Source organism: Pseudopipra pipra, chromosome 20 (genome assembly GCF_036250125.1).
Source record: "Pseudopipra pipra isolate bDixPip1 chromosome 20, bDixPip1.hap1, whole genome shotgun sequence".
NCBI classification, from domain to species: Eukaryota; Metazoa; Chordata; class Aves; order Passeriformes; family Pipridae; genus Pseudopipra; species Pseudopipra pipra.
This window is the reverse complement of record NC_087568.1, coordinates 9,249,572-9,272,879: the sequence shown is the minus strand read 5'-3', so window position 1 is coordinate 9,272,879 and position 23,308 is coordinate 9,249,572. Positions and strand designations below refer to the sequence as shown.

The following is a 23,308-nucleotide window of genomic DNA, read 5'->3' as shown; positions in this document are numbered from 1 at the left end:
TTCTGAGGTGAATAAAACCACGTATGTGAACAGCCACTGGTTTGTACACGGAAACAACAATTTGCATTTTATGGATGAGAACATCTGCACGAGTTCTGTGACTCCAGAATCCCTGGAAAACATTGCTTTGGGCACCACCTTTCCATGGATCCTGATCTAACTGAAGTGAAGATATGATGATCTGTAGGTGGGAATACTTGTCCAGGTGTTGCTGAGGTCAGTTCTGCCTGTGCTTGGGACGTGCCCACCTGGAAGTGTCCAAGGCCAGGTTGGGCAGGGCTTGGAGCAACTTGGGATAGTGGAAGATGTCCCTGCCCAGGGCAGGGGGTGGAACTGGATGAGCTTTAAGTTCCCTCCCAACCCAAACCATCCTGGGATTCCATTCTGTGATACCTCGCAAGGATTTACTGAAAAATAAAAGTTCTTCTGAAAAGTTCACTGAACTCTTCTGGAATTTTAACATCAGGGCAACCAGCACCAAGATATTTGACTTTTACATTTTTACTGAGAGCTGCTGATGTTTTCCAGACCCTTTTTATAGGGGAGACCTCCAAGGGCTGGGGAAGCTCAGGAGTTAAAATAGAAATTTCCTGTTGGATTTTGTTGCCAAATCTCTGGAATGCACCCAGATCTCTCCTTGTTCTTTCAGTGCAAAGCTCTTGAGACCCTCGTTATTGGGAGTTTAATCCACTTCATCAAAGACAATGGGCCAAATGGAGCCAGTCTGTTATATGTGAAGGGAAAGATTATTATTAATTTGGCTATTTTATTCTTCTTGTCATTTTAATTTGCCATTTCTGCTTTAATCAGCTCCTCTTTATGCTGTGTCTGTTTGTTGGTTTTAAATATAATCTGTTCCTTACAATGCTTTCCTGTCCAGTCTTGAAGAGAAGCCAAATGAGGACAGTTGCTCTTGTTCTTTGATTAATTTCTTGGTCCTCTTATTTTAAAATGCGAGGTGATGATGAATATTTTCTTCTTCTTTAATCAATGTGAAGATTTCTTAGAAATCAGCAGAAAAAACCAACCCACTTTAATGGAGTGAAGGTCTTACACCACACTTTTAAATTGCTTAGAATCACTTTATTCCATGATTTTTTCACCTGGTTTTCAGTAGCACAGGGCCAGTTTTGTGACAGCAATTCAAAGTGAAGACAAAAATATGGATTTCTGCTTATTTTGCCTCAAGTTGGATCTGCCCAGTCCCCACATTTGTGGGAGCATTCAGTGAGCACAGCTGAAAGTCAATCATTCCCACACCTCCTGACCCCCATCCTGGCATTTCCTCTTGGCTCTGCTGTAGGAGCAGTGAGATGCTCCCAGGGCCTCTCTCAAATCTCACAGGGCTTTAATTTGGACAAAAAAATGGCATTAAGGTCAATAAGGTGACGCTCAAATGGACGATGACGTAGAGGAAAAGGCAAGGGAGAAGTTTTGTGGGACAGAAAGAAGTGCCTGGATGGACTGCTGGCTCTTGATCCATAGGACATCTAATGAATCCATGTCAAAGCAATTGGTTTTACACATAAATTCATCCACTGTGGACTCCAAAGGGAGCTTTCAGGTTTGAAGCACCTTTCCCTTGGATATCTGTGTCCAGTGGTGACACAAATTACGCCATCACTTCACTTTTTATGCTCTTAAACTGAAGATGGAGCAGATCTCGTGTCCATGGCAAGCCTTGTGGGATCAGATCCAGAGCTGGACATGCCAGGAGTGAGAAACTGCTTGAAAATGGGATTTTTGGTGTATGGAAATAGCACCACAAAAGCAGAGCTTGGGCACAAAGAAGTGAGAAACAAAGACCTGTAGAACTGAGTGGTGAGCAAGGACTGGGAAAACTGGGATTAAGCTCCCAAAGGCCTCCTGCCAAGGTGGCTCCACCCAATCAGTTTGTATTTTTATTTTCTCCTGAGGAATCATTTCTTAGTTCTACAATTTCATTTTCTTTTCAGATGAAAACGAATTCATCCATGGCAGGCATCTGTAGCATGGATGGATGTTCTGAAAAAAAAAATCAGCATTTTCTCCACCTGCATGAGTCAAAGTGGTGTCTGTTAGCAGAGGGCACCATGACTTGCATTCCCTCAGTCACGATGTTCATGTCCCTGGTGTGCTTGTCCACCTCCCACAGAGGTGACAAAGCTCTGGGCTGAGCCTGGGGAAGAGTCTTCCTGGTTGTTGTGCTGGTTCACTGCTGAGGTGCTGTGCTGGCTGTTTGATTCCTTTCCCTTGTCAGTCCTGCAGCAAGGACTGAGGGTGTGGATCTCCCCAGAAGCTCCTTCCAGGCCTTTCCACCCTCCGTGGTGACCCTGAGATCAGCTCAGTGCTATCATTACACTGAGCTCGTGGGTTTGGTTGAAGAGCTGGACCTGCTGATCCCTGTGGGTCCTTCAGACTCCCAATATCCTGTGATTCTCTGTCTGCTCTTCCACTTCTGGTTTTCCCTTGCCTGCAGTTTCCCTGCACCAATTACACAGAATCACAGAATCAACCAGGTTGGGAAAGACCTCTGAGATCATTGAGTCCAACCCTTGACCCAACCCCACCTTGTCCCCCAGCCCATGGCACTGATGCCACATCCAGGCTCTGCTCAAACCCCTCCAGGGACGGGGACTCCACCCCCTCCCTGGGCAGCCCATTCCAAGGGCTGATCCCTCTCTCTGCAAACAACTTCTGCCCAATGGCCAACCTAAACCTGCCCTGGGGCAGCTCAAGGCTGTGCCCTCTTCTCTCCTCTGCCATTCCAGCCTCCTGTCACAACTGACCTCCAAAAAATCTTCACTCTCTTGCGTTGGCTGCAAAACATCCTTTCCTAAGTATGAAAACCTGGTTGCTCGTTTAGTGTGTCAGCTTGGAGGGTCTGAAGAGGCACCTTCACCTTCCCACTGCTGTGTGAGCCACGGATTGCTTTGTGACTGCTGGATGTCCTGGGGATCTCTTTTAATAACATGCTCATCACTGCAGTGGTGTCGAGGCATCATCAGTCTCACATCTGCCTCACAGGGCTCCCTTACAACATCCTGCACTTGTTTGTAGCTCCTTCATTCCAGGATTCCTGTGGTTTGCCTCCTGCTCCACCACAGGGTGATGGATTTGCCTGACCACAGCTTGTCTCTTCACCCGGTGAACTCTACCCCGAAGGGCCCCTTTAATTTTGTGGCTTTCCAGGTTTAAAACCTTTAGGTGGTACACGTTGCTTTTGTCATTGTTGCAATGTTTGCTTGAAAATATGTGTTTAATTTGAGCCCATTGTTCCATTCTTATTTTTGTGATTTTTTTTGTCTGTGTTTGTTTTCTGTTTAGCGTTTTCCTTGCTTTGTTGTTTCTGGAGGTGAGTTTTTGGGGTCGTTCAGTTTGCCCAGCGTTGTGTTGAAGCCCCTCTGTGTCCTGCAACATTGAGACCCCTCAGCCTCTGCAACTGAGCCACTGTACAGACCAAGGGGTCTTTAGAGCAAACCATTGGTGCAGCTCCTGGGTGGCCAGAATGGAGCAGGGGGGAAAAGGGGATGATTAGAAGGCAAAGAACTTTGTGGTGCCACTGGAAAGTGGAAGGAAGAGCCATCAGGCTCGCAGAGCCCCCACTGCAAACATATCTTTTATTCCCTGTTTTTGCTCAACCTGATGCCTGAATTCCCTGTGTTTGGGTTCCTCCTCCACCTTTTCTGTGCCAGCCAGAGATGCACCAATGGCACGTACAAAAGGGGCTGAGATGAGATGAGCACCCCTGGCCCAGCCAGACCAGCCAGAGGGACACGAGCTGTGGCTTCCCTGGCACCCAGAGCCACTGGATTTTCCAGTGGCCTCTCTTCACCTTTTCTTGGGAAAAGTCTTAAAATAGCAATTTTTTTTTTAGCAATCCTAAATTTGTAGGAGCCTGTAGGTAGTTGTGTGAAGTCACACCGAGTGAAACCTTTTGCATTCTGTGACTTTGGTTCGGGTTTGTTTTTTTTTTAATTCCACATGGAATTAAAAACCTGGTTACAGTTGTAGCCAGACCCAGGGAAATTATTCAATCACAGGTATGGAGGGGGTGAGTTTTGGATGGGAGGAGAACTTCCCAGATGTGGTGGAGGAAATGTGGTGGACAGTGAGAGAGACCTCCTGGATGTGGGCACCAAACCCAAATGCTGTGGAATTACCCGGTGCCATTTTCCCGAGTTATCTCTGCTTCCCAGGACAACCTTCCAGCCTCCAACGAGCTCTTCATCTCCAGGCTCTGACTGGTTTCTGCTGGTCCCTCACAGAGCTGTTCAGAGCAGTTGACACTTTAATTGCAGCCCCACAGCAAGTTAGAAAAGCCAGGAGAGAAGCTCCAAGAGCAAAGAGAGGTGGCCCAACCCTTCCCTGTGACTTCTCAGAGCTGCCTGTCCCTTTTGTACCGGTCTGGGGGCGGAGGGGAGGGAGGGGGAATTGCTCTGTTCCTCCAGGACATTTTCCATCTCAGAGGCTCCATATTTTCCCCCCTGTCTTAGGAACACTGTGGTCTGTTCCCACACCTCTGTTGGGCTGTGGGTGCCCAACAAGGACCCAGCAAGGAGCGTGTGTGAACACCCAGCCCATGTCCCTGCTGTGCTGGGGGATGTGTAGACTAGAAGAGTTGTTCTTTATCTCTTGCTGGCTCGTGATTTCTTCCCTTTTCTTTTCCCCCTTGGAGTGTGTTGGTGTGTGGGGTCCTGTGATTCCTCCTGTTAGATTTACCCTTTTTGTCCTTGCTGGTGGTGTGCCAGTGACTGAGCTCCACCCAGAGACCCTCTCTGTGCCCTGTCCCTCGGGGATGGTAAGTAGCATCCAGTGGAACTCAAGTGCTGTGCTTTGGAGAAGGAGGTGGCTTTGCTTTGTGGTTTTTCACCCAGCACAAATTCACTCAAATTTCTGGTTACAAAAAAGCAGCAGTGGCAGCAGAGGAGTGAACCTGGAGAGCTGCAGTGTAACAGGGGCTGGCTGGGTGACAAGGAGACTTGGCAGGAGGAGAGTGTGGCCTCCACCCTGCACTGCCCCAACCAAGGCTGGGACAAACCCCCTGGATCATCCCAGCCTCCTGCTGAGGGATGTGGAGATCCACTCTCAGCAGTTCAACCCAAAATTGCCACAGGTGTTGCACCAGACTTGGTGCTGACTTCAGGCAAATGAGGGCAGCCCAGCCCATTCTCCTCCATCCTGAGTTTTTCCACCTGTTTTGCCAGAGAAATGTCTTAGTTGTGCTCAAGGCCATTAGTGCTTGTTCTCTGCAGGGTTTCCCTGACATCCTGGGGGTTCAGCCTCCAGCCAAGGAGTAAAAAGATCCCCAGCTTGAGCAACCTGGAAACAATCATTTTCTTGGCAAGCAAGCAGGGCATGCCAACCCCACTTTGACTCCTATTTCATTTGGCACAATAAAAATGTAGAAATACTGAAGCTTAGGTAGCATATTTTACCTGTTTCAGCAGATTCTTTGCTTCAAGCCAAACTTTTATGATGCCTTTCATAATTTCTCTTATATTCATGCCAGGTTTCTGAACTTCTGGATTTTGTGTTATATATATATATTACCCAGGCCAACATTTCTGTTTAGAATAATCCATTAATTGTAATAAATGTATATTAAAAACTCTGCTTATATGATATCCAAAGGACATTAGACTTTAATTGGCCTTCTGGTTTGCTGGTATTGATTGTTAACAGATTAAAACTCTCATGGAAGCAGGAGAAAAAATGCTGCAGCTGGAAAGGCAAACCCAGGAGGTGAAGGGATTTCATTTTCAGTCTTGGGGACAGTTCTCTGAATGATGTAGATTGATAAAAATTGTCTTTTATAACTAGGAAAAAATTAATGCCTCATTCAAGATCTATCCTGTAAATTCCCTGTCAGTCAGAATAAACTCTTTTTCTGTGTAATTCAGTGATTTCCATGTTTAGAACCCCCCACATTTATGATGTTTAGATAAACACTGGATGGAGGAGAATCCACAAAATAACTTGTGAACTGAAAGAAGCTCCTTTCCATTCTGGGCCTGCCCTGATGAAGCCGCAGCAGAGCTGAGGTTTTTAGACCCAGTGACCCAAATTTGGCCAGTCTGAGCTCAGGCACATCCCTGTCCCCATCACAGGACAGAGGTAGGTGCCTCTGAAGAGCACATCTGAGGCAGGGACTGAGGAGAAGCTTCCTGCTGGAGCTCAGGTGGATTTTGGAGCTGGGATGTGGCCCCGGGTCCTCTCCCCAGCCCATGTTCTCCGTGTTAAGCTTCCTCCTGGTGCCCCAGGGCTGGGGCAGGAATTAGCATCTTGCTCCCACTTGGAAAGAACTCTTTGCAGCACAGCTGTAAAAGTCCTACAAAGGCCTCTCCCCGAGGCCCCGGCGATGACCCCCCGGAGGACTCCGCGCCGTGAGTATGGCACACGGAGGCACCATGGCCCCACATCATCCTGTGGCTTTCGGTTCACCTTTTAATTTCTTTACCCCCCCCCCCTTTGGTTCCGTTTTTTGGTTCTTTGGTTGTCTCCCCTCGCCCAGAGGGTGGTGTGTCTGTGACTTCCCCACTTTGTGAAGCTTTGCCTGGTCTCCTCCCGAGGTGCACGTCTGCATCCCGTCGGACACGGCCTGTACGAGCCTCCTCCCCCATGTCTGTTACGGTTTCTCTGCTCTTCTTCTTCTTCTTCTTCTTCTTCTTTTCTGTCGTTGGTTGGTTTTGGTTTTTTTTTCCTCCCCCCTTTTTTCTTTTCTCACTTTTTGTTTTCTTTGTTTGTTTTGTTTTTGCATGTGCAGTTTTGTAAAGCAAACTCGAGGTACTGTATCTCGCAGCTCGTCAGTCTCCAGCGTAAATTCACCGTGAGTTGCTCTCTGTTACAATATTCAGTAAATGGATTATTTATCATTTCTACCTCTGTATTTATAAACCACCCTCTTTCCCTTTCTCCTGGTGCCTTCGGTCCCTCCTTGTTTTTTTCCAAGAATCATTCCCATCATTGTGGAAAACCTCCAGACCAACATCCAGTGGAAGGACTGGAACATTGTCATATGATGCTTGTGATTTGATCGTGAGCAACTCTGTAGTGTTCCATCCATTGACTGTGACTCTTCCTCCCCTTCTTTCCTTCATTTTTCTCCCATCTCCTTAATTATTTCCATCATTCCTTCCTTAACTCTTTCCCCCTCCTTTCCCATCTGCCCTCGTTTGATGGTTTGTCTCGTTCTCACTTGTACTTCTGTTCTCTGTGTTTACTGTGCACTGGGCTGATGGCTTTGATGTTCCACCAGTGTTTGCACCTCAGGCTCAGTAGGAGAACCAAAGTGCACTCTTTGAGTGCAAGCTGGAGGAGGACTTCCAAAGAAACTCCTGGAAATGGGGTCCAAGTGAAACTAAATTGGTAAACTCTGTAGAGACATCCTTGGGAAGCTGGTTGTGAACTCTGACCTTCTCGAGCTGGAAATTAAAGCTTGTTTTATAAAAATGAGGCACTTGGCAACTCTCATGGACCTGAGGTCGAGCAAACACAGTGGAAACCTTCCATTCACTCCCTGTGCTTCCTAACAACCCAATCTTGCTGGCTGTGCTGTCAATCAGGGGGCGCTTTGACGCCGCTGCAGGTTTGTAGAAAATATCATTATTCTCATCTGACTAATCCAACAAAACTCCTCGTGAGCTCCTCATCGACCCGTGGGAGTGTCTCTGCTTTGGGTTATCTCTTACCCTCTGATGTTGTCTTTCTTCTTTAATGCTTTTGGAGAGACAAGTAAGTGCAATTCCAACCCGTGTGGGGTTTGTACCCCAGTGGGGACCAAGGTACGGTGAAGCAAAGGAGCTTTTCCACCAGCTTCCTGACATCTTCCTTTTTTCCTGGGTGTCTTGGGGGTGTTTGTATTAAAAATACTTGTGAGTTTGGCTTCTGTGTGACCAAGACTGAGCTTTTGTGACTAACAAAAGTAGGTTGGATACGTCTGTGCTGAGGTTTGATGTCTCACAGGGCTGGGACAGTGAAAAATGAGGGGATTAAACCAGACCAAGGCAGGTTTGGACTCATTTCTTCCAATGCATTTCCTGGCTGCTGGGAGTCTGGACAGGCAGGAAGGTGCAGAGAGAGGTGTCCTTCCCTTTGGAAAGGGGAAGGAAATTTCCCCTTGTCTCCCACCCCAGCAGGAGGAGGGGGAATGTTTGAAGGTGGTGATGGAGGGGAGGTGCTGCCGACTTGCCCTCTCCCCAACACTTGGATTTGCTCCAGTAGAAGTTGCACCAAACCAGTCTGAGTCAATATTTTCCCAATTAAGAATAAAGAAAAAAGAATTTGGCCCCTTTTCCAAACTTCCAGAGGCAGAGCTGCCTTTTATAAAGTGACAAAATCGAACTGCAGGTACTAAAACCCCCCTTGGAAGGAGGTTTGGGTCTGTTCCCAACTCCCCACCAGCCACAGAGACAGGATAATAGAGGCTGCTTTTGCTGATATGACTCACATCTGTTCTCTGAACAGAATCAATTTGTACTGCAAAGAGCTGTCACTGAGGTTTCTCATCCTCTCTCCCATCTCTGCACCGTCTGGGCCATAATTTGTAATTTCCGATGCAAACCAGGGCTGCTTTTGATGGAGGAGCTGAGCGGGCGCTTTTTTTTTTCTAAATGAGAAATAAAGAGCATTTCCCCAGCAAACCCCCTTGTTTGGATGAAATAAATCTCTGCACCTCACCAGAGTGTGCAATGTATGAAGTCCCAGAGATCACAGGGCATCAGCAGAGCCCCCCTGAGGTGTGAAGGCATCTGAAGGTTTATTTACTCAGCTGAAGGTTTATTTACTCACCTGGTTAGAAATGGGGGGGGTTGATTTTAAATGCAAATAGATAAACTGGAGAAACCCCTCCCAGAGCCAGGCAGGTGCTGTGGATTCCCATTCCCTGAGTGAATGCTGGGACAGGTTCAGTGTTCTTTTATATCCCTCTGGTTCTACCCACTGTGAGAGCTTTGCTGTAATTACACTGAACAGATATAAGTGCTCTCATTTCTGGGACAGTAATCTACTAATCAAAAAGAGCTTTTAAAACTTTGCAAAAAATTCCCTGTTCCTTTGCTTGAACAGTATAAAATACCCTGTGCCTTTAACATCACTAAGAACCAGGATTTACAAAGCCACGCTCATCTGCTCTGAGAGAACAAAGCTTATTCCAAAACCTTTTGAGCTGGGTTTTCTCCATGTTCTTTCTTTGATTATTTAAAAAAAAATAATAATTCCAAATTGGTGAGAAATTAGAGATAAAATCCCTGAGCTAGTGTTTTAAAAAACCAATAAATTAAAACCAAGGTGAGTCATTTTCTTGTGCTAATTCCAGCCTTTCGTGCTGCAACAAATTCGTGATACAGGCAAGGCAAGAAGTACAAAATGCATTTTTCATTCACTGAGAGAAGGTCATTAAATAGAGATATGCTCTATTTCTTTAAGTAGATCAGCATTTATCTAAAATACATACTGGCAGCTAATTTAAATGTACATAGGCAATGACACACAGCCAAGGGAATAACTGGGTTGGGTTCTTCCAGTAGTGGGGAATTTAGGAGTTGTGGGGTGTTGAATTTTCCTGTGAATCCTTACATTGCAAGGGGTGAGGAAATCCCAGCTGGTGCATTCACTCACCTGAGGTTTTCTTTGTGTTGCTGTTGTTGATTGTTCATTTCTAACAAGATCCTGAGGTGTCAGCCAGGACAAATTCCATGTTCTCAAGGTAATTTCTAGGATGGTAAATAAAGGGAAAGCCAGTGTTTCACAAGGTGGGGATGATTTTTTTTTCCAAAAGTGCCGATTTTTTTTTCCAGAATAAAACTTAGTTTCCTTTCCCACCCCAGTTCCTTCTTTCCCCCCCCAACCACCACCTCACGTCCCTGCTGCACCACCCCGAGTGTGGACAGGCTGATCTCACACAGAGGGAAATGAAAACCCTTAAATATCCTCTCCCAGGACAAATTTGTCATTTGCCAGCCAAGAACCCAAATTATTCTTGATCTTTATCTCTTGCTTTTTTATATTCACTGTCTGGGCTTTATTTCCACATCCTCTTAGTGCCAAAAAAAGGGGCTGTGACTCTGTTCCCTGGTGTGTTTTGTCTTGGTTTTTATCAAAAGCCTGGAGTTTATGGGGGGACTTTGCTCTGGGATATTGAAGTGTCACGGCCGGAATGGAGAGTGGGGCTTCATCACTTAAGAGGAAAGCAATAATTTAAAGTGAATATAATTTTCCTGGGGTTTAGGAGAACTTAATGGCTCCACATATTTAACCTCAGTGTGTTTTTTTGTTAAATCAAGCCATAGCAATGTGGCTTTTAACTCTGCTTTTTTTTTTTTTTTTGATTTTGCTTTTAACTCTCTCACCCCGTTATTTATTATCGAGCCTGAAATTATGTGATCACAAATCATAACTGAAATACCAGACAAACCTCGAGGGCTGAAGAAGGATCTGGTGTCTGAGGACACCAGCATAACTCGAGACAGAAGAAATATTTTCTGGCATTTTCTTGGGATCCGAGTCAGATTTTTATGGGATGTACTTTTACTGAAAACAATTAGGAAATTCTTATTATTAGAGCAACGGGGAGCAGCGTGGAGGGTGGTGAGTTGTGGCTGAGTGAAATCATTCTGCTGTGAAAAACTCCAGCAGGAAGCAGTGAAATTTTGGCTCCTTTAACACTGGGAAGCTTCGCCTTGGCTGAGCTTTGCATCCCTTCAGAGCTGCACAAAACCCAGGGGCTCGGCTGTGGCCAAACCCCAAAGCAGCAGCAGCAGCATCGTGTCATTATTTTAATGCTTGTGGGGAACTGGGGCCACAGACACCTCAGGGGAGTGGCAGCAAAGTGCTGGATCTCTCCTGGATTTTGGGTTGATACGTTGGAAACTGCTTGGGGCAGATCCCACCTGGAGTTCTGGGTCCAGCTCTGGGGCCTCCAATGTAAGAAGGATGTGGAGCTGTTGGAGAGAGTCCAGAGGAGGCACCAAGATGGTCAGAGGGCTGGAGCCCCTCTGGAGCCAGGCTGGGAGAGCTGGGGGGGGTCACCTGGAGAAGAGAAGGATCCAGGGAGAGCTGAGAGCCCCTTGCAGGACCTAAAGGGGCTCCAGGAGAGCTGGAGAGGGACTGGGGACAAGGGATGGAGGGACAGGACACAGGGAATGGCTTCCCACTGCCAGAGGGCAGGGTTAGATGGGATACTGGGAAGGAATTCTTGGCTGTGAGGGCAGTGAGGCCCTGGCACAGGTTGCCCAGAGAAGCTGTGGCTGCCCCTGGATCCCTGGAAGTGTCCAAGGCCAGGTTGGATGGGGCTTGGAGCAACCTGGGCTGGTGGGAGGTGTCCCTGCCCATGGCAGGGGGTGGCACTGGATGATTTTAAGGTCCTTTCCAACCCAACCCAGTCTGTGATTTTAGGAACTTTCAGGCTCCACATTGGCCACAGGAGCTCAGCTGCTCCCCAAAGCCCCCCAGAGATGCTCAGCATTATCCCCCTCGGACAGCTCAGCTTCCTCCTCCTGCTGAGACCAATTCCCTGTGGCTCAGCACCCCCTGTGTCTGCAGCTCTCCAAATTGTCTGAAAGAACGGGAAAAGTGAGTGGAAATAACAGACTAATGATAACGTTGGGGGGAAAAAAATCAAAACGTGGCATTTAGTGAACTTTGTTGATCAAAAAATTGGCATCTGTGACAGCCTGAAAGGCATCTCAAATTCCAGCAGCGAGTTTCTGAAGGTAAGGGTGTGATTTACAGGCAGTCTAGGCTTTGACCACATTAATAATTTAGAGTTTTTAGCTAATATGGGGAGAAATATTAAGGAAGAAAATGTTTTCTTTCCAAGAAACTGCCATATCAAAAATTCTCTCATATAAACCCAAAATTAAATCTGAGAATAAAAATTGGAAGGGCCTGGGCAGCGTTTTCTGCAGGACTGAGGTGTGTGTGTGAGGCAGCAGCTCAGTGGGAGAGCTCAGAGCATCTCCTGGGGGAGCTCAGGGGGAAGAAAAGGTGCTGGAGCATCCAAGCAGCAACTCCTGGGGTCACTGGCAAAGCAAATTTAACCACTGGGGGTGAGTTCACCTGAAAGAAAATCGGTTTATCAAATCCAAGAGAGACAGAACACTCTGCTTTGTGCTGCCTGCCCCAGACTGAAAGGTTTCCTTGTGTTTTCCAAGTGGAAAATGGAAATGTGGAGAGTTTATGAACTCCAAGTTTATGAACAGAAAATGAGATTTTAGTGGGAAGGTTTTGTCGCATGGTTTTTTGGTTGGAGCTGTATTTTAACAAGAAATTCCCTTTCATGTGCAATCAGAACACACTCTCTCGTACCCACAGTCTAATGTGGAGGTATTTTTAACATCAAATTATTATGTTCCTCCTAGTCAGCTTTCATTCATTATTTACTAAAGCAAAATTTTAAAGATTGCCATGAACTGAAGCAATGGTTGGAAAGGTTATGGTAACAAAATCTTTAATCATTCAGGAGCACCCTAAGATTAGAATATGACTAAAAATAGGCTTTCCTTTCCTGAACCATCCACACAGTGACTGGCTGCCTTTTTTTCCTTATACCAACATGAGTCACTGATTCATTAATATGAATTTTATTTGATTCTACATGAATTGTGTGGTTTTCTTTCCAGCCACGGGCAGGAGTTGTTTGTTGGCTTCTTAATCTCAGCAAAACCTGGAATTAGCAGCATTATCTACTACAGCAGTTCAAGCCTAGAGGATCTGAAAACTGAATAGAATGCCAGTACCCTTAAAAGAATTAGGAATATTCTATAGACAGAAAATATGGATGGGAAGGAATTGTAAAGCAAAAGAATTAACAGCAATGTTTGTACCATGTCTGCAAGTCAGAAGTGATTTACAGGGCAATTCTTTTAATGGATCAGAAGGCTTTAAGAAGAAAACAAGGTTTCACATAAGGAGTTGGCTCCATAAATAGTTTTTTTTTTCCTTGTGGAATAAATATTTGTTATCACAAAGGCTCATTATTTTACCAGTTTGGACAAGTCATGCCTCGTTTGTGCTGTAGATGGGTTGTGTCTGTCCCTGCTCACGCAGAATTAAGTGATGGGGGGAGCAGAGGAAATAATTATTGCCCTGTTTGCTGCTTTTCCATCCCTTATTTGGGTGTATCTGCCCCGCATCCTCATGAGGAACACGGAACGAGACGCCCGTGCTTAGTTTTAAAGGTGTCATTCCTGCTGTGCCATAAATGAGCCCCGGAGCTCCGTGTGGCCGAGCGGAGCAGAGCACCGGGAGAGGGGGAGCTGCCCCCGGGAATCGCTGCTGTGGGAGCTCGGAGAGAACCGAGACACAGCCGGACGGGCAGATGGACACTTTCCCTCCAGCTCCTGCTGTTCTGGCTCCGAGAGCCCCAAAGGCTGTCCCCAGAGGGACCTGCCTGCTCGGATGCTTCGCTCCCCTTCCCTCCAGCAGGTCTGATGTGCCCTGGCACCGATGTTCCTCCGCGGTTGGACACGATAACGAGCTCGCTGGCAGCTCCGCTTTGTCCTGATTGGATTTTTTGCTGTGCTTCATATATTTCCTACTTGTTTATTTTGTGTTTGGTTTGTTTTTTTTTTTAAGTGTCTTTCCCTGTAGAATAAGGAAAGGATGCAGCCATTGCTTCTGAACCTCCTGCTCTTGACTTGTTAGCAGCCAAAGCCAGCGGGTGGTGGGGTGCAGGAGCCTTTTTGGCAATCGCCTCCGCTCCTCGTGTCAACGTTAAGGATGCAGCTCATTTCTGGATGCTGGGAAATTCCAGCCTGTAATGACAGTGGCTGCTTTCAGGAAGGGATTTTAGCCAAATAGGCTTTGTTAATATGTGCTTTCTGCAGGTTCTGTCAGCCAGGAGTGATGTACAGTGGAAGCTTTAGCACCTCAGAGGTAATTTCGAGGCTGATTTATGTTCTGGGTGTAGCTGAAACACAACTAAAAAACCCCCCTGGAGTGACACATCTTGTGTCAGAGCTGGCAGGGTCTGAGTGTCTCCTCTGCCTGGCATCTTCAACCTTCCTCCTTCCACCCAGTCTGATTTAGGAGATTTTCTTTATGGCTTGTCTTGGATGGGCACTGATGGACAGGCTGTGTCCTTGGGACCTGCCTGAGGATTTCCTGTGGGTTTTACTTTGGGGAGTCACTGCAGGGAGACTGAGGGCTCTGTGTCCCACCCCTGTGTGGTCCCATGGAAATGGAGCAGAGGATGGAACATGAGGACTGGGTGGTTGCAGATAAACTGAAGGCTCCACTCAGCAGAAGGGCACTTTCCAATGCCAGTGGAGGTATCACCATAACAGAGACAGAGAGGACAGGTGTCTCCAGGGATAAAGGTGTTCCCATCTCATCTCAGTCTTGGCCTACAGAGATGGTGAAGGGTCTGGAGGGGCCATAAGAGGAGCAGAAGAGGTGACTTGGAGGTTCAGCTGGAGAAGAGGAGACTGAGGTCAGACCTCACCGGGGTCTGCAGCTCCTCCCGAGGGGCAGCTCCAATCTCTGCTCTGTGTGAGCAGGGACAGCACCCAGGGAATGGCTGGAGCTGTGTCAGGGCAGGGTCAGGTTGGATCTCAGGAAAAGGTTCTTCCCCCAGAGGGTGGTTGGCACTGCCCAGGCTCCCCAGGGCAGTGGGCACAGCCCCAAGGCTGCCAGAGCTCCAGGAGGGTTTGGACAAGGCTCTGAGGGCCAGGGTGGGATTGTTGGGGTGTCTGTGCAGGGCCAAGGGTTGGACTTCAATGACTTCCCCTCACTCCTGCTGCCAATCTAACCGCTCTTGCTCATCACTAATTTGCTCATCCCGATGTTTCCAGGTGGGGAAAAGGTGCTGTTACTTGTGGGAAGCTTTGTGGGCTGTTTCAAAGCTCTGGCTGGGGTGTGTGGTTTGTGTGCTGACACTTTAATCCTTCAGACTCTACCTGATGCTTCCACGTTTTAGAAATGAGGAGAACTCCTTTCCAGAGGGCTGGTCCCAGGGTGCCTTACGTGTGTGTGGGCAAACTAACCCCGGTGATCCCGCTGGCTTTCCCTGCTCGTGTTCTCCGCCAGCCATTCTCTCTCCATTCCTACAATTCCTTTGGTTCGACCCTCTAATTCCCCATCTCAGCTGAAAATTCTCTTTTTTTTTTTTTAAATTTTTTTGGGTTGTTGTTCAGGGAACCGGTGTAAATTCGGACACTCACTTTTCCCCTTCCTCCCTTCCCCTCAGCAAGCAGCAGAACTCCTCCAAATCCAAGTCGGTCTGGGAGCAGAGGACCAGCCAGATCCGGATGCACAACTTCCGAGCCAGCTGCGAGGCCCTGTACAACGAGCTGGACCCCGAGGAGCGGGTCCGTTACGCCACCACCCTGCACATCAGGCCGGACATGAAGACCCACCTGGACCGGCCGCTGGTGGTGGAGCCCCGGAGCGAAGGCAGGAACAACATCAACAAGCTGAGCCCCGGCGACGTGCAGGAGGTGCAGGAGCACCCCAAGGGCGGCTCTGCCGACGGGGCAGAAGCTCCGCGGAAGCACCACCGGCACCGGGATAAGGAGAAGCAGGTGGAGCAGGAGAAGGGCGACGCGCCCAAGGAGGAGAGCGCGGAGACCGCGGCCGCCAACAAGGAGGAGCGGCACCGGCAGCACCGGAGCCGCAGCAAGGAGGTGGAAGGCGGGAGCAAGGAAGGGAAGAGCGAGCGGAACAGGGGGCAGGAAGGGGGGAAGAGGCACCACCGGCGGGGCTCGGTGGAGGAGTCGGGGGAGAAGGAGCACCGCAGGCACCGCACGCACCGGCACTCCACCGAGCGCCAGGGCAAGGACGGCAACGGCACCGCCAACGGCGCCCGCGGAGAGCGGCGCTCCCGGCACCGTGGAGGGTCCCGCTCCGGCAACAGGGATGGGGAGCCCAAGGGGGAGAACGGAGAGGAGCCCCACAGGCGGCACAGGCTCAGGAACAGGGCCCTGTCCACGTACGAGTCGGTGGAGAAGGAGAACGGGGAGAAGGAGGCGGAGGCTGGAGAGAAGGAGCACCGGAACCACCAGCCCAAGTAAGTGGATTTCGTTTGGATACACGCCTTGGGAACTGCTCTGATCCCACCTGGAGCCCTGTGTCCGGCTCTGGGGCCTCCAACATAGGAAGGGCATGGACCTGCTGGAGCGAGTCCAGAGGAGGCCACAAAGATGCTCCGAGGGCTGGAGCCCCTCTGCTCTGGAGCCAGGCTGGGAGAGCTGGGGGGGTTCACCTGGAGAAGAGAAGGATCCAGGGAGACCTGAGAACCCCTTGCAGGACCTAAAGGGACTCCAAGAGAACTGGAGAGGGACTTGGGACAAGGGCCTGGAGTGACAGGACAAGGGGGAATGGCTTCCCACTGCCAGAGGGCAGGGCTAGATGGGATTTTGGGAAGGTATTTTTTCACGGTGAGGGTGGAGAGGCCCTGGCACAGGTTACCCAGAGAAACTGTGGCTGCTCCATCCCTGGAAGTGTCCAAGGCCAGGTTGGACAGGACAGACTCACCCCTTGGATGGCTCAGGGGCCACAAAACCTCAAATGTGTTTCAGAAAATTCCTTATTCCCCTTCCCACGGCATTCCCTGTGGTCCTTGTGCTCACCCCACCCTCCACCATAACCCGCAGTCCTATTTTACTCCCAAAGCTGATCTCTGTCCATAGGAACCAGGTTTTAAGGAAGGAAACATCCTTGATGCAAATACCCACAGACCCTCTAGGACATAACACAGAGCAGAGAATTTTACAGCCTCTGAAAGAACTTTCTGAGGGACGTTTTTTAAAATTCCCCTTTTTTAATGCTGAGCCCTGTCAGCTGCACCACCAGTTGTTCCAGCACGTGGCTCCTTCCATCGAGAACAACGATGTCTCCCATTTGCTTTAATTCTTATGTAAGTCAAGTGAGAAAAATAGCACTGGTGGAGCATTTGGAGTAGTTAATAAAGAAGGATAGATTGCCTTTTCAGCTCTATTAGTCCAATGGAAAAGAAATTGCACTGGGATTCTTTAGAATAGAGTTCATGTCACCGTGGAGAGCTGTGAGTGGCACTGAGATAATAATTTTCCTGTCTATATTATCTTGCTTTCAGATGAATTTCAAAACACTTTGCATGCTGTTTAGTTTGCTCGTGTGCACAGGCTCCCCTTCCAGCTCACTGGAGTGGAGCTGCTGCTGCAGAGGAAAGCAGGAGCTCTTTAGCTGCTGACAGAAACGTTACAGAGCAGTTCAGGAGTGCCAGGGACAATCACCACGTTTAAATAAGGCCTCAGGAGAGCATTAGGAAGCAGAATGTCAGCCCTCATTCAGCAGCCAGCTGATGTGGGGAGTTAATGTCACTGCTCCACGCCAGGGCCACTTGGGCCTTGTGAACCTCAGTTATGGGGCTCATTAAACAGAATAAAGGGACACTCAGGGCACAGTCCAGTTTAATGTTGTGCTTGGATGTTGGCCCAGGAGGTCTCAGAGGGAAAGGGCCCATCCTGTGCTATCAGTGAGTTGTGTCCTGCAGGCTGTGGCTTTCCTGCAAAGGGTTTCCATGAAGAGAAGAGTCTGTGAAACCCAGAGGTGAAACCCCAACTCTAACTCTAACCCAGAGGTTTCACAGAGGAGAAACCCTAAACCCATCCCTAACCCCAAGCCAGAGGTTTCACAGAGGTGAAACCCTAACCTCAACCCTAACCCTAACCCAGAGGTTTCAGAGGTGAAACCCTAACCCCAACCCTAAACCCAACCCTAACCCCAATGTAATCCCAATCCTAACCCCAACCCTAACCTCAACCCACAGTTTTCAGAAAGATGAAACCCTAACCCCAACCCTAAATCCAACCCAGAGGTTTCAGAGGTTAAACCCTAACCCCAACCCTAACCCCAACCCTAACCCCAACCCAGAGGTGTCACAGAGGTGCAGGGTCACATTCACGTGTTCTCTGAATCCTTCTGTACCACATTTACCAAACCCTGCTCCTCTGCCTCAGGGAGAACCAGGTTGAGCTGGAGGCCAGTGGCAGTGTGAGTGTCCCCGTGCACACCCTGCCCAGCACGTACCTGCAGAAGGTGCCCGAGCAGCCCGAGGACGCCGACAACCAGAAGAACGTGACGAGGATGATCCAACCCCCCCTGGACAAAACCACCACTGTGAACATCCCCGTCACCATCACGGCCCCCCCGGGGGAGACCACTGTCATACCAAGTGAGTGCCTTGCTCTCCAGGCTTCTTCTGCCAGGGAATTGCCAGGGAAGAGCCAACTTGTCGGGGAGGGGGCAGCACACACTGGGTCAGGTGGGGGCTCTCCTGGCCACCAGCATCCTCACAAAAGGCAGACAGGAGAACCTGTTGATACAGGATCTGTGATTCAGGCAGCCTGCAGAACTCAAGGAGGGTTCCTGGGTCAGCTGCTGGCTGTCCTGGCCACCAGCATCCTCACAGATGTAGACAGGAGAACCTGTTGATACAGGAACTACAAATCAGGCAGCCTGCAGAACTCAAGGAGGGTTCCTGGGTCACCTGGTGGCTCTCCTGGTCAGCAGCATCCTCACAAAAGGCAGACAGGAGAACCTGTTGATACAGGATCTGCGATTCAGGCAGCCTGCAGGTACCCAAAAATGGGTTCCTGGATCACCTGGTGGCTCTCCTGGCCACCAGCATCCTCACAGAGGCAGACAGGAGAACCTGTTGATAGAGGATCTACGATTCAGGCAGCCTGCAGAACTCAAGAAGGGTTCCTGGGTCACCTGGTGGCTGTCCTGGCCCCTAGCAATTCTACAATTCATGCAGCCTGCAGGTACCCAAAAATAGGTTCCTGATCATCTGGTGGCTCTCCTGGCCACCAGCATCCTCACAGAGGCAGACAGGAGAACCTGTTGATACAGGATCCACATTTCATGCAGCCTGCGGGTACCCAAAAATGGGTTCCTGGAAAACACCCCGCGAGGTTCCCTGGAGATGGCTCCCCCAGAGCACATCCTGGTTCTGCAAAAGAGAAAGATGAAGGAGCAGGAAAACCAGAAAAATGTAGTAACTGAGGGCTGGGCAGGAAAATCAGCAGCTGGTGCAGCAAAGCAGCCCCAGCCTGAGGTGAGCACAGGAGCAGCTCTTCTGCTTTATCCCCTTCCTCCTACTCCAGCAGGGATGGGCTGTGGTTCCTTTGGCATCCTGGGGGCTGAGCAGCAACAGGCCCCTCAGCAAAGGCCAGGGGAGGTGGTGGCATTGCATTCAGGCCCTCAGGATGGATTCCCACCTCTTGGCTTGCTCACTGTGGAGCAGCAGGTCCTCGTGGCCTCACAGCCACCACAGCACCCTTGGTGGTCCCACTGCTCCGGGTTCCTGCAGGCTGGGCCAGTCCTGAGCTTTCTGCAACCCTCTGCACCTCAGTCTGAGCAGCTCCCCTCTGACTGAGCCTGTCCTGCTCCACAGCTCTTTGCCTTGGGTCTGTCAGTGCAGATTTAGTTTTCCAGATGGTCCCAAGACTGTTGTGCCCATGATGTGCCCTGAAGCCCCCCAGCCACCAGCTTGGGGCTGATCCCTGGCAGAGCAGGAACAACCTGGAGAACTCTTGAGGGTAGGGATGCCAAGGAAAATTGCAGTGTGAACTCCAAGAGGTCCTGAACTCCTTCAGGCTGTCAGGACTCCGCTTTCCAAGAGGCACAGCCAAAAGCAGGGTCTCTGTGAGCTTTTTCCCTGTGTTGTCAACCACAAGACTTGTCTTTTTTTTTTCCTTCTTCTTTCTCCTTTTTTTTTCCTCTTAAATGATAATTTTACTATATTGCAATGCTGACTTCCTGCCAATCACAGTTTATCTGTCCTGCCCATTTCCTCACTATCTGGCTGGAGATACAATAAGGAGTTTATTGAACATGTCACTCACACACAAGGAACTGTCATTTCCTTGCAGAATAAAATAAAAAGTGATAAAAGCCCTGCACCTGGCACATTCTAAGGGAGCTGAGGTTGTGGACTCCAGGTTCTGGCAGTTAATGGATGAGTCTCAATATCTGCCTAAGAAGAGTATTTGCAGAATAAAACATGTTTCAGTTCATATATTGGAAATGATCTTCAGTAAATTATCCTACAAACCCACTGCAAGTCAACTTAGGATGAAAATTGAAAAGTTTCCAACCTCTGGGAGTGAGGTTTGGAACAATCTTGGAGAAGTTAAAAGTCTGATGGGAGGTGGAGCTCGACACCTTTACACAGCTCTGACAAAACTGAGCTGCACGAGGCAGGCACAGATCAGGGGCTGCAGGAAGCCCCTTCCAGGTCTCTTTTCCTAATGCTGGGAAGTTCAGCAATTTTAGCCCCAAAATTATTAGATCTCATCTATGAATTTGCACTTCTGCCCCCTCCAAAGCCAACCTTGCTCCTGATCTAGGGCAGAAGACACAGGATTAGGAGGCTGCTCAGCCATCCTGCCTTTTGTTCTCTTCCCAAGGATCCCTCGCTGATCCTCTCTCCCTAATAATCTGTGCTGTTTGAAAAGGGTTTTCCATCCCCACTTTGGCAGCTCTTGGATAAATAAGTGCCTGGTTTCTTTGTGTGTCTGCACTGAGCAGCTTCATTTCCTGCCTGCTTGTGATCCACTGCTCATCAGCACAGCAGTTGTGGGGCAGAACTGTGTGTAAGCAGTGGGGATAATAATCAAATGATTGTTCATCACGTTTAATCAACATATCCAAAGGCTGTTTGCTCTCCCAGCTGCGCTGTTTGCATATCCAGCTGTTGCAAGAGCCTCCTGTGGGGACACTGGGGATGCAATTTTAACTCTCTCCTTTCTCTCCCCTCAAATTCCCATCTCAGTGAACAACGTGGAGTTTGAAAGCAAAACAGAGGAGAAGAAAGACGTCGATGACCTGACGAAAAATGGGCCTAAACCAATCCTGCCTTACAGCTCCATGTTCATCCTGAGCCCCACAAACCCGTAAGTCCTTCTAACTCTGCTTTTGGCTGACAGGAACTGGTTATTCAGAGCAATCACATCACTTTTATCTCCATCTCTGCCGGTCAAACACATTTGGATATTAAATAATATCAAATAAGTGGGCTGGATGCTGCCGCTCAGCTGGGCTTTCCCGGGGTATAAACTGCCAGGGGAAAAGAAACAGAAATAAAAATAAATATAAAAAAGAAATATAAAAAATAAATATTAATAAACTGAGAAAAGAGGATGCTTTAGGCAGATCCAAACCACCCTGCTGACCCTCAGGTGGGCATTTTGTTCACCTAAATCACTAAAGGGTGAGTTTTGGGCTATCACTGGGAAAAGGTATCAGGAGTAGCATGTTGGGGAGGTTGGTTTTGACAGCAAATTCTTGCAGGTTCCTCAGCTGGAATTCCTGTTCTTTCCATCCTGGTACCTTCACATCAGTGCAAACTCTGAACCTGTGGGAGAACATGCCTGTTTTTCCTCTGCCCAGGCTGAGGGTGCAGCTGGTGGGATCTGTTGGGATTTTGGCATTCCTTCCGCTCCGGGTGGCTCTGCCTCGTGGGGAGCTTTGTGCTCAGGGCCTGGAAACACTGCCTGTGTCACTCTGGGGGGCTGCAGGGCCAGGGGGGAGCAGCAGGGGTTGTAATAATCATAGCATGAAGGGCTGTGAGTCATTTTTAGGGCGTTTGAAGCTCCTGCCAAGCCGGAGATCTCCGGGGAGCAGAGGTGGTTGTTGCCCTCCGGCTCAGGTAGACTCGGTGTAGAGCCTGGAGTTTCTCCCTGAGGTTTATGCTCAGATACCAAAGGAGAACTCAGGCCTTTTTTTGGCAGCTTGATTTGAGAGAAGAATGAGTTCTCCTGCACCTGCTGCTCCTCAGGATGGTGGCACCCTGGCTGTCTGTGCCGTCAGTGGGACAAAACGAGCTCAGATGTGACGTCAGAGAAGCATCTGTGGTGGAAGCCATGGTCTGGCCCCCTGGACACTGGGCAGGCTGAATAAAATCATAGAATCACACAATATCCTGAGCTGGAGGGACCCACCAGGATCATCAATCCAACCCCTGGCCCTGCACAGACACCCCAACAATCCCACCCTGTCCCTCAGAGCGTTGTCCAAACCCTCCTGGAGCTCTGGCAGCCTTGGGGCTGTGCCCACTGCCCTGGGGAGCCAAATTAGGATTATGAAGCTTGTCTGGCTGGATAAGGACATAGTATTTCCCTAATATTTGGTAGCTCAAGCCTTTTTGTTGTGGAGTGACCACCAAAAATGAGCTTCAGCTGCAAAATGTCTGCTCAGGCAGCGCTGCTGAGTGGGAAGTGAGATGGTCCCGAGCCCAGAAGGGTCTGAGGTGTGGGCTGGGCAGACAGAGAAGCAGCAAGAATTTTTTGTACCATATATCTGCTGATCTCCTCTCACCTCACCCTACAGTTTTGACCTCCTGAGCCCCCCAGTCCAGGGTGTGCTGTGTTGTTTCAGCTGCCCTGCAGTTTTCTCCCCCAAAAGCTGCACTAAAAGACCACTGAAAGAACCCAAGTTCACCGGGAGAGAAAACGCGTTATAACACAGGGCCAAGGGGGAATCACAAGACAAAGACCAAACTCTAGGAATGTCAGCAACTTGTTATTCCTGCCCTGGGCAAGATGCAGCCCCAGCTGGATGCCCTGAGGCGTTTTGGCTGGTGTTAAGTTCTCCAGAGAGGTCCTTCTGCTTTCCGGGGGCTGACGCTTCACTCTGACATCTCCCATCCAAGCCCTGCTGGGGCTGCATGGCCTGGGTGCTGCCAGGGGGCAGAACAGTTCAGGGAAGCAGAAATAAACTGCCTGACTTTCCAAGAGGCCCCAGCCTCTCCGAGCAGCCGTGGATGCAAAGTGATTTCTCGAGCACCGCTGGCAGTTTACAAACGCTCCCACGCCCCGCTGCTGGTCGTGAATGATGAGGATCTAAGAATAGGGCCTTGTTATTTCTTTGATGGATTGGGTTTGATGCAAGAATTACGGCTACAAATGTTATTGAAAACGGTGCCTTTCCCTCCTGTGGATTCGTGTAGATGATAATCTACATGTAGATGATAATCTTCCTCTGTTGGGTTGATAACCAGAGTTCAGGGACCCACAAAAGCACTTTTCTTCACGTTATTTTCTATCAAATCTGTTTCCCCGGTATTTGTAGCTCTTTTTTCATTCTGAATCCATTAGCAGTCCAAAGAGAAGGAATGTGTAAGTAGATGTGAAGAAAAAAGACTTTAATTCTGACTCTTCAGATATTTGCTTAGAGAAAATGGGATGGAGCAACTGAAAGACGTTCTCAGATAAAGTTGTTGGGGAGTTAAATATAGGATTTGATTCCCAGGCAGAACCCAAGTCCTTTATTCAGCTGACAAATATGGTGCAAATGTAGAGCTCTGTGTGCAGTTAAGGATTTGTGAACTGTGGTCAGATAGAGC

The 23,308-nt window shown here is 49.0% G+C and overlaps 1 protein-coding gene across 13 annotated transcripts in view; it reads left to right on the top strand.

Moving 5' to 3' along the window:
- CACNA1B (calcium voltage-gated channel subunit alpha1 B) overlaps positions 1-23,308 on the top strand; it is a 317,185-nt gene that overhangs the window by 212,186 nt on the left and 81,691 nt on the right. For 8 of the 13 annotated variants that reach the window (XM_064677120.1, XM_064677125.1, XM_064677122.1 and 5 more), the window contains 4 exons: positions 6,746-6,808; positions 15,167-15,985; positions 17,919-18,133; positions 20,738-20,858. In XM_064677120.1, the coding sequence (XP_064533190.1) occupies positions 6,746-6,808; positions 15,167-15,985; positions 17,919-18,133; positions 20,738-20,858 (1,218 nt within the window). The remainder of the gene's footprint in view (positions 1-6,745; positions 6,809-15,166; positions 15,986-17,918; positions 18,134-20,737; positions 20,859-23,308) is intronic. The other 5 variants (XM_064677124.1, XM_064677129.1, XM_064677128.1 and 2 more) reach the window with 1 other exon arrangement.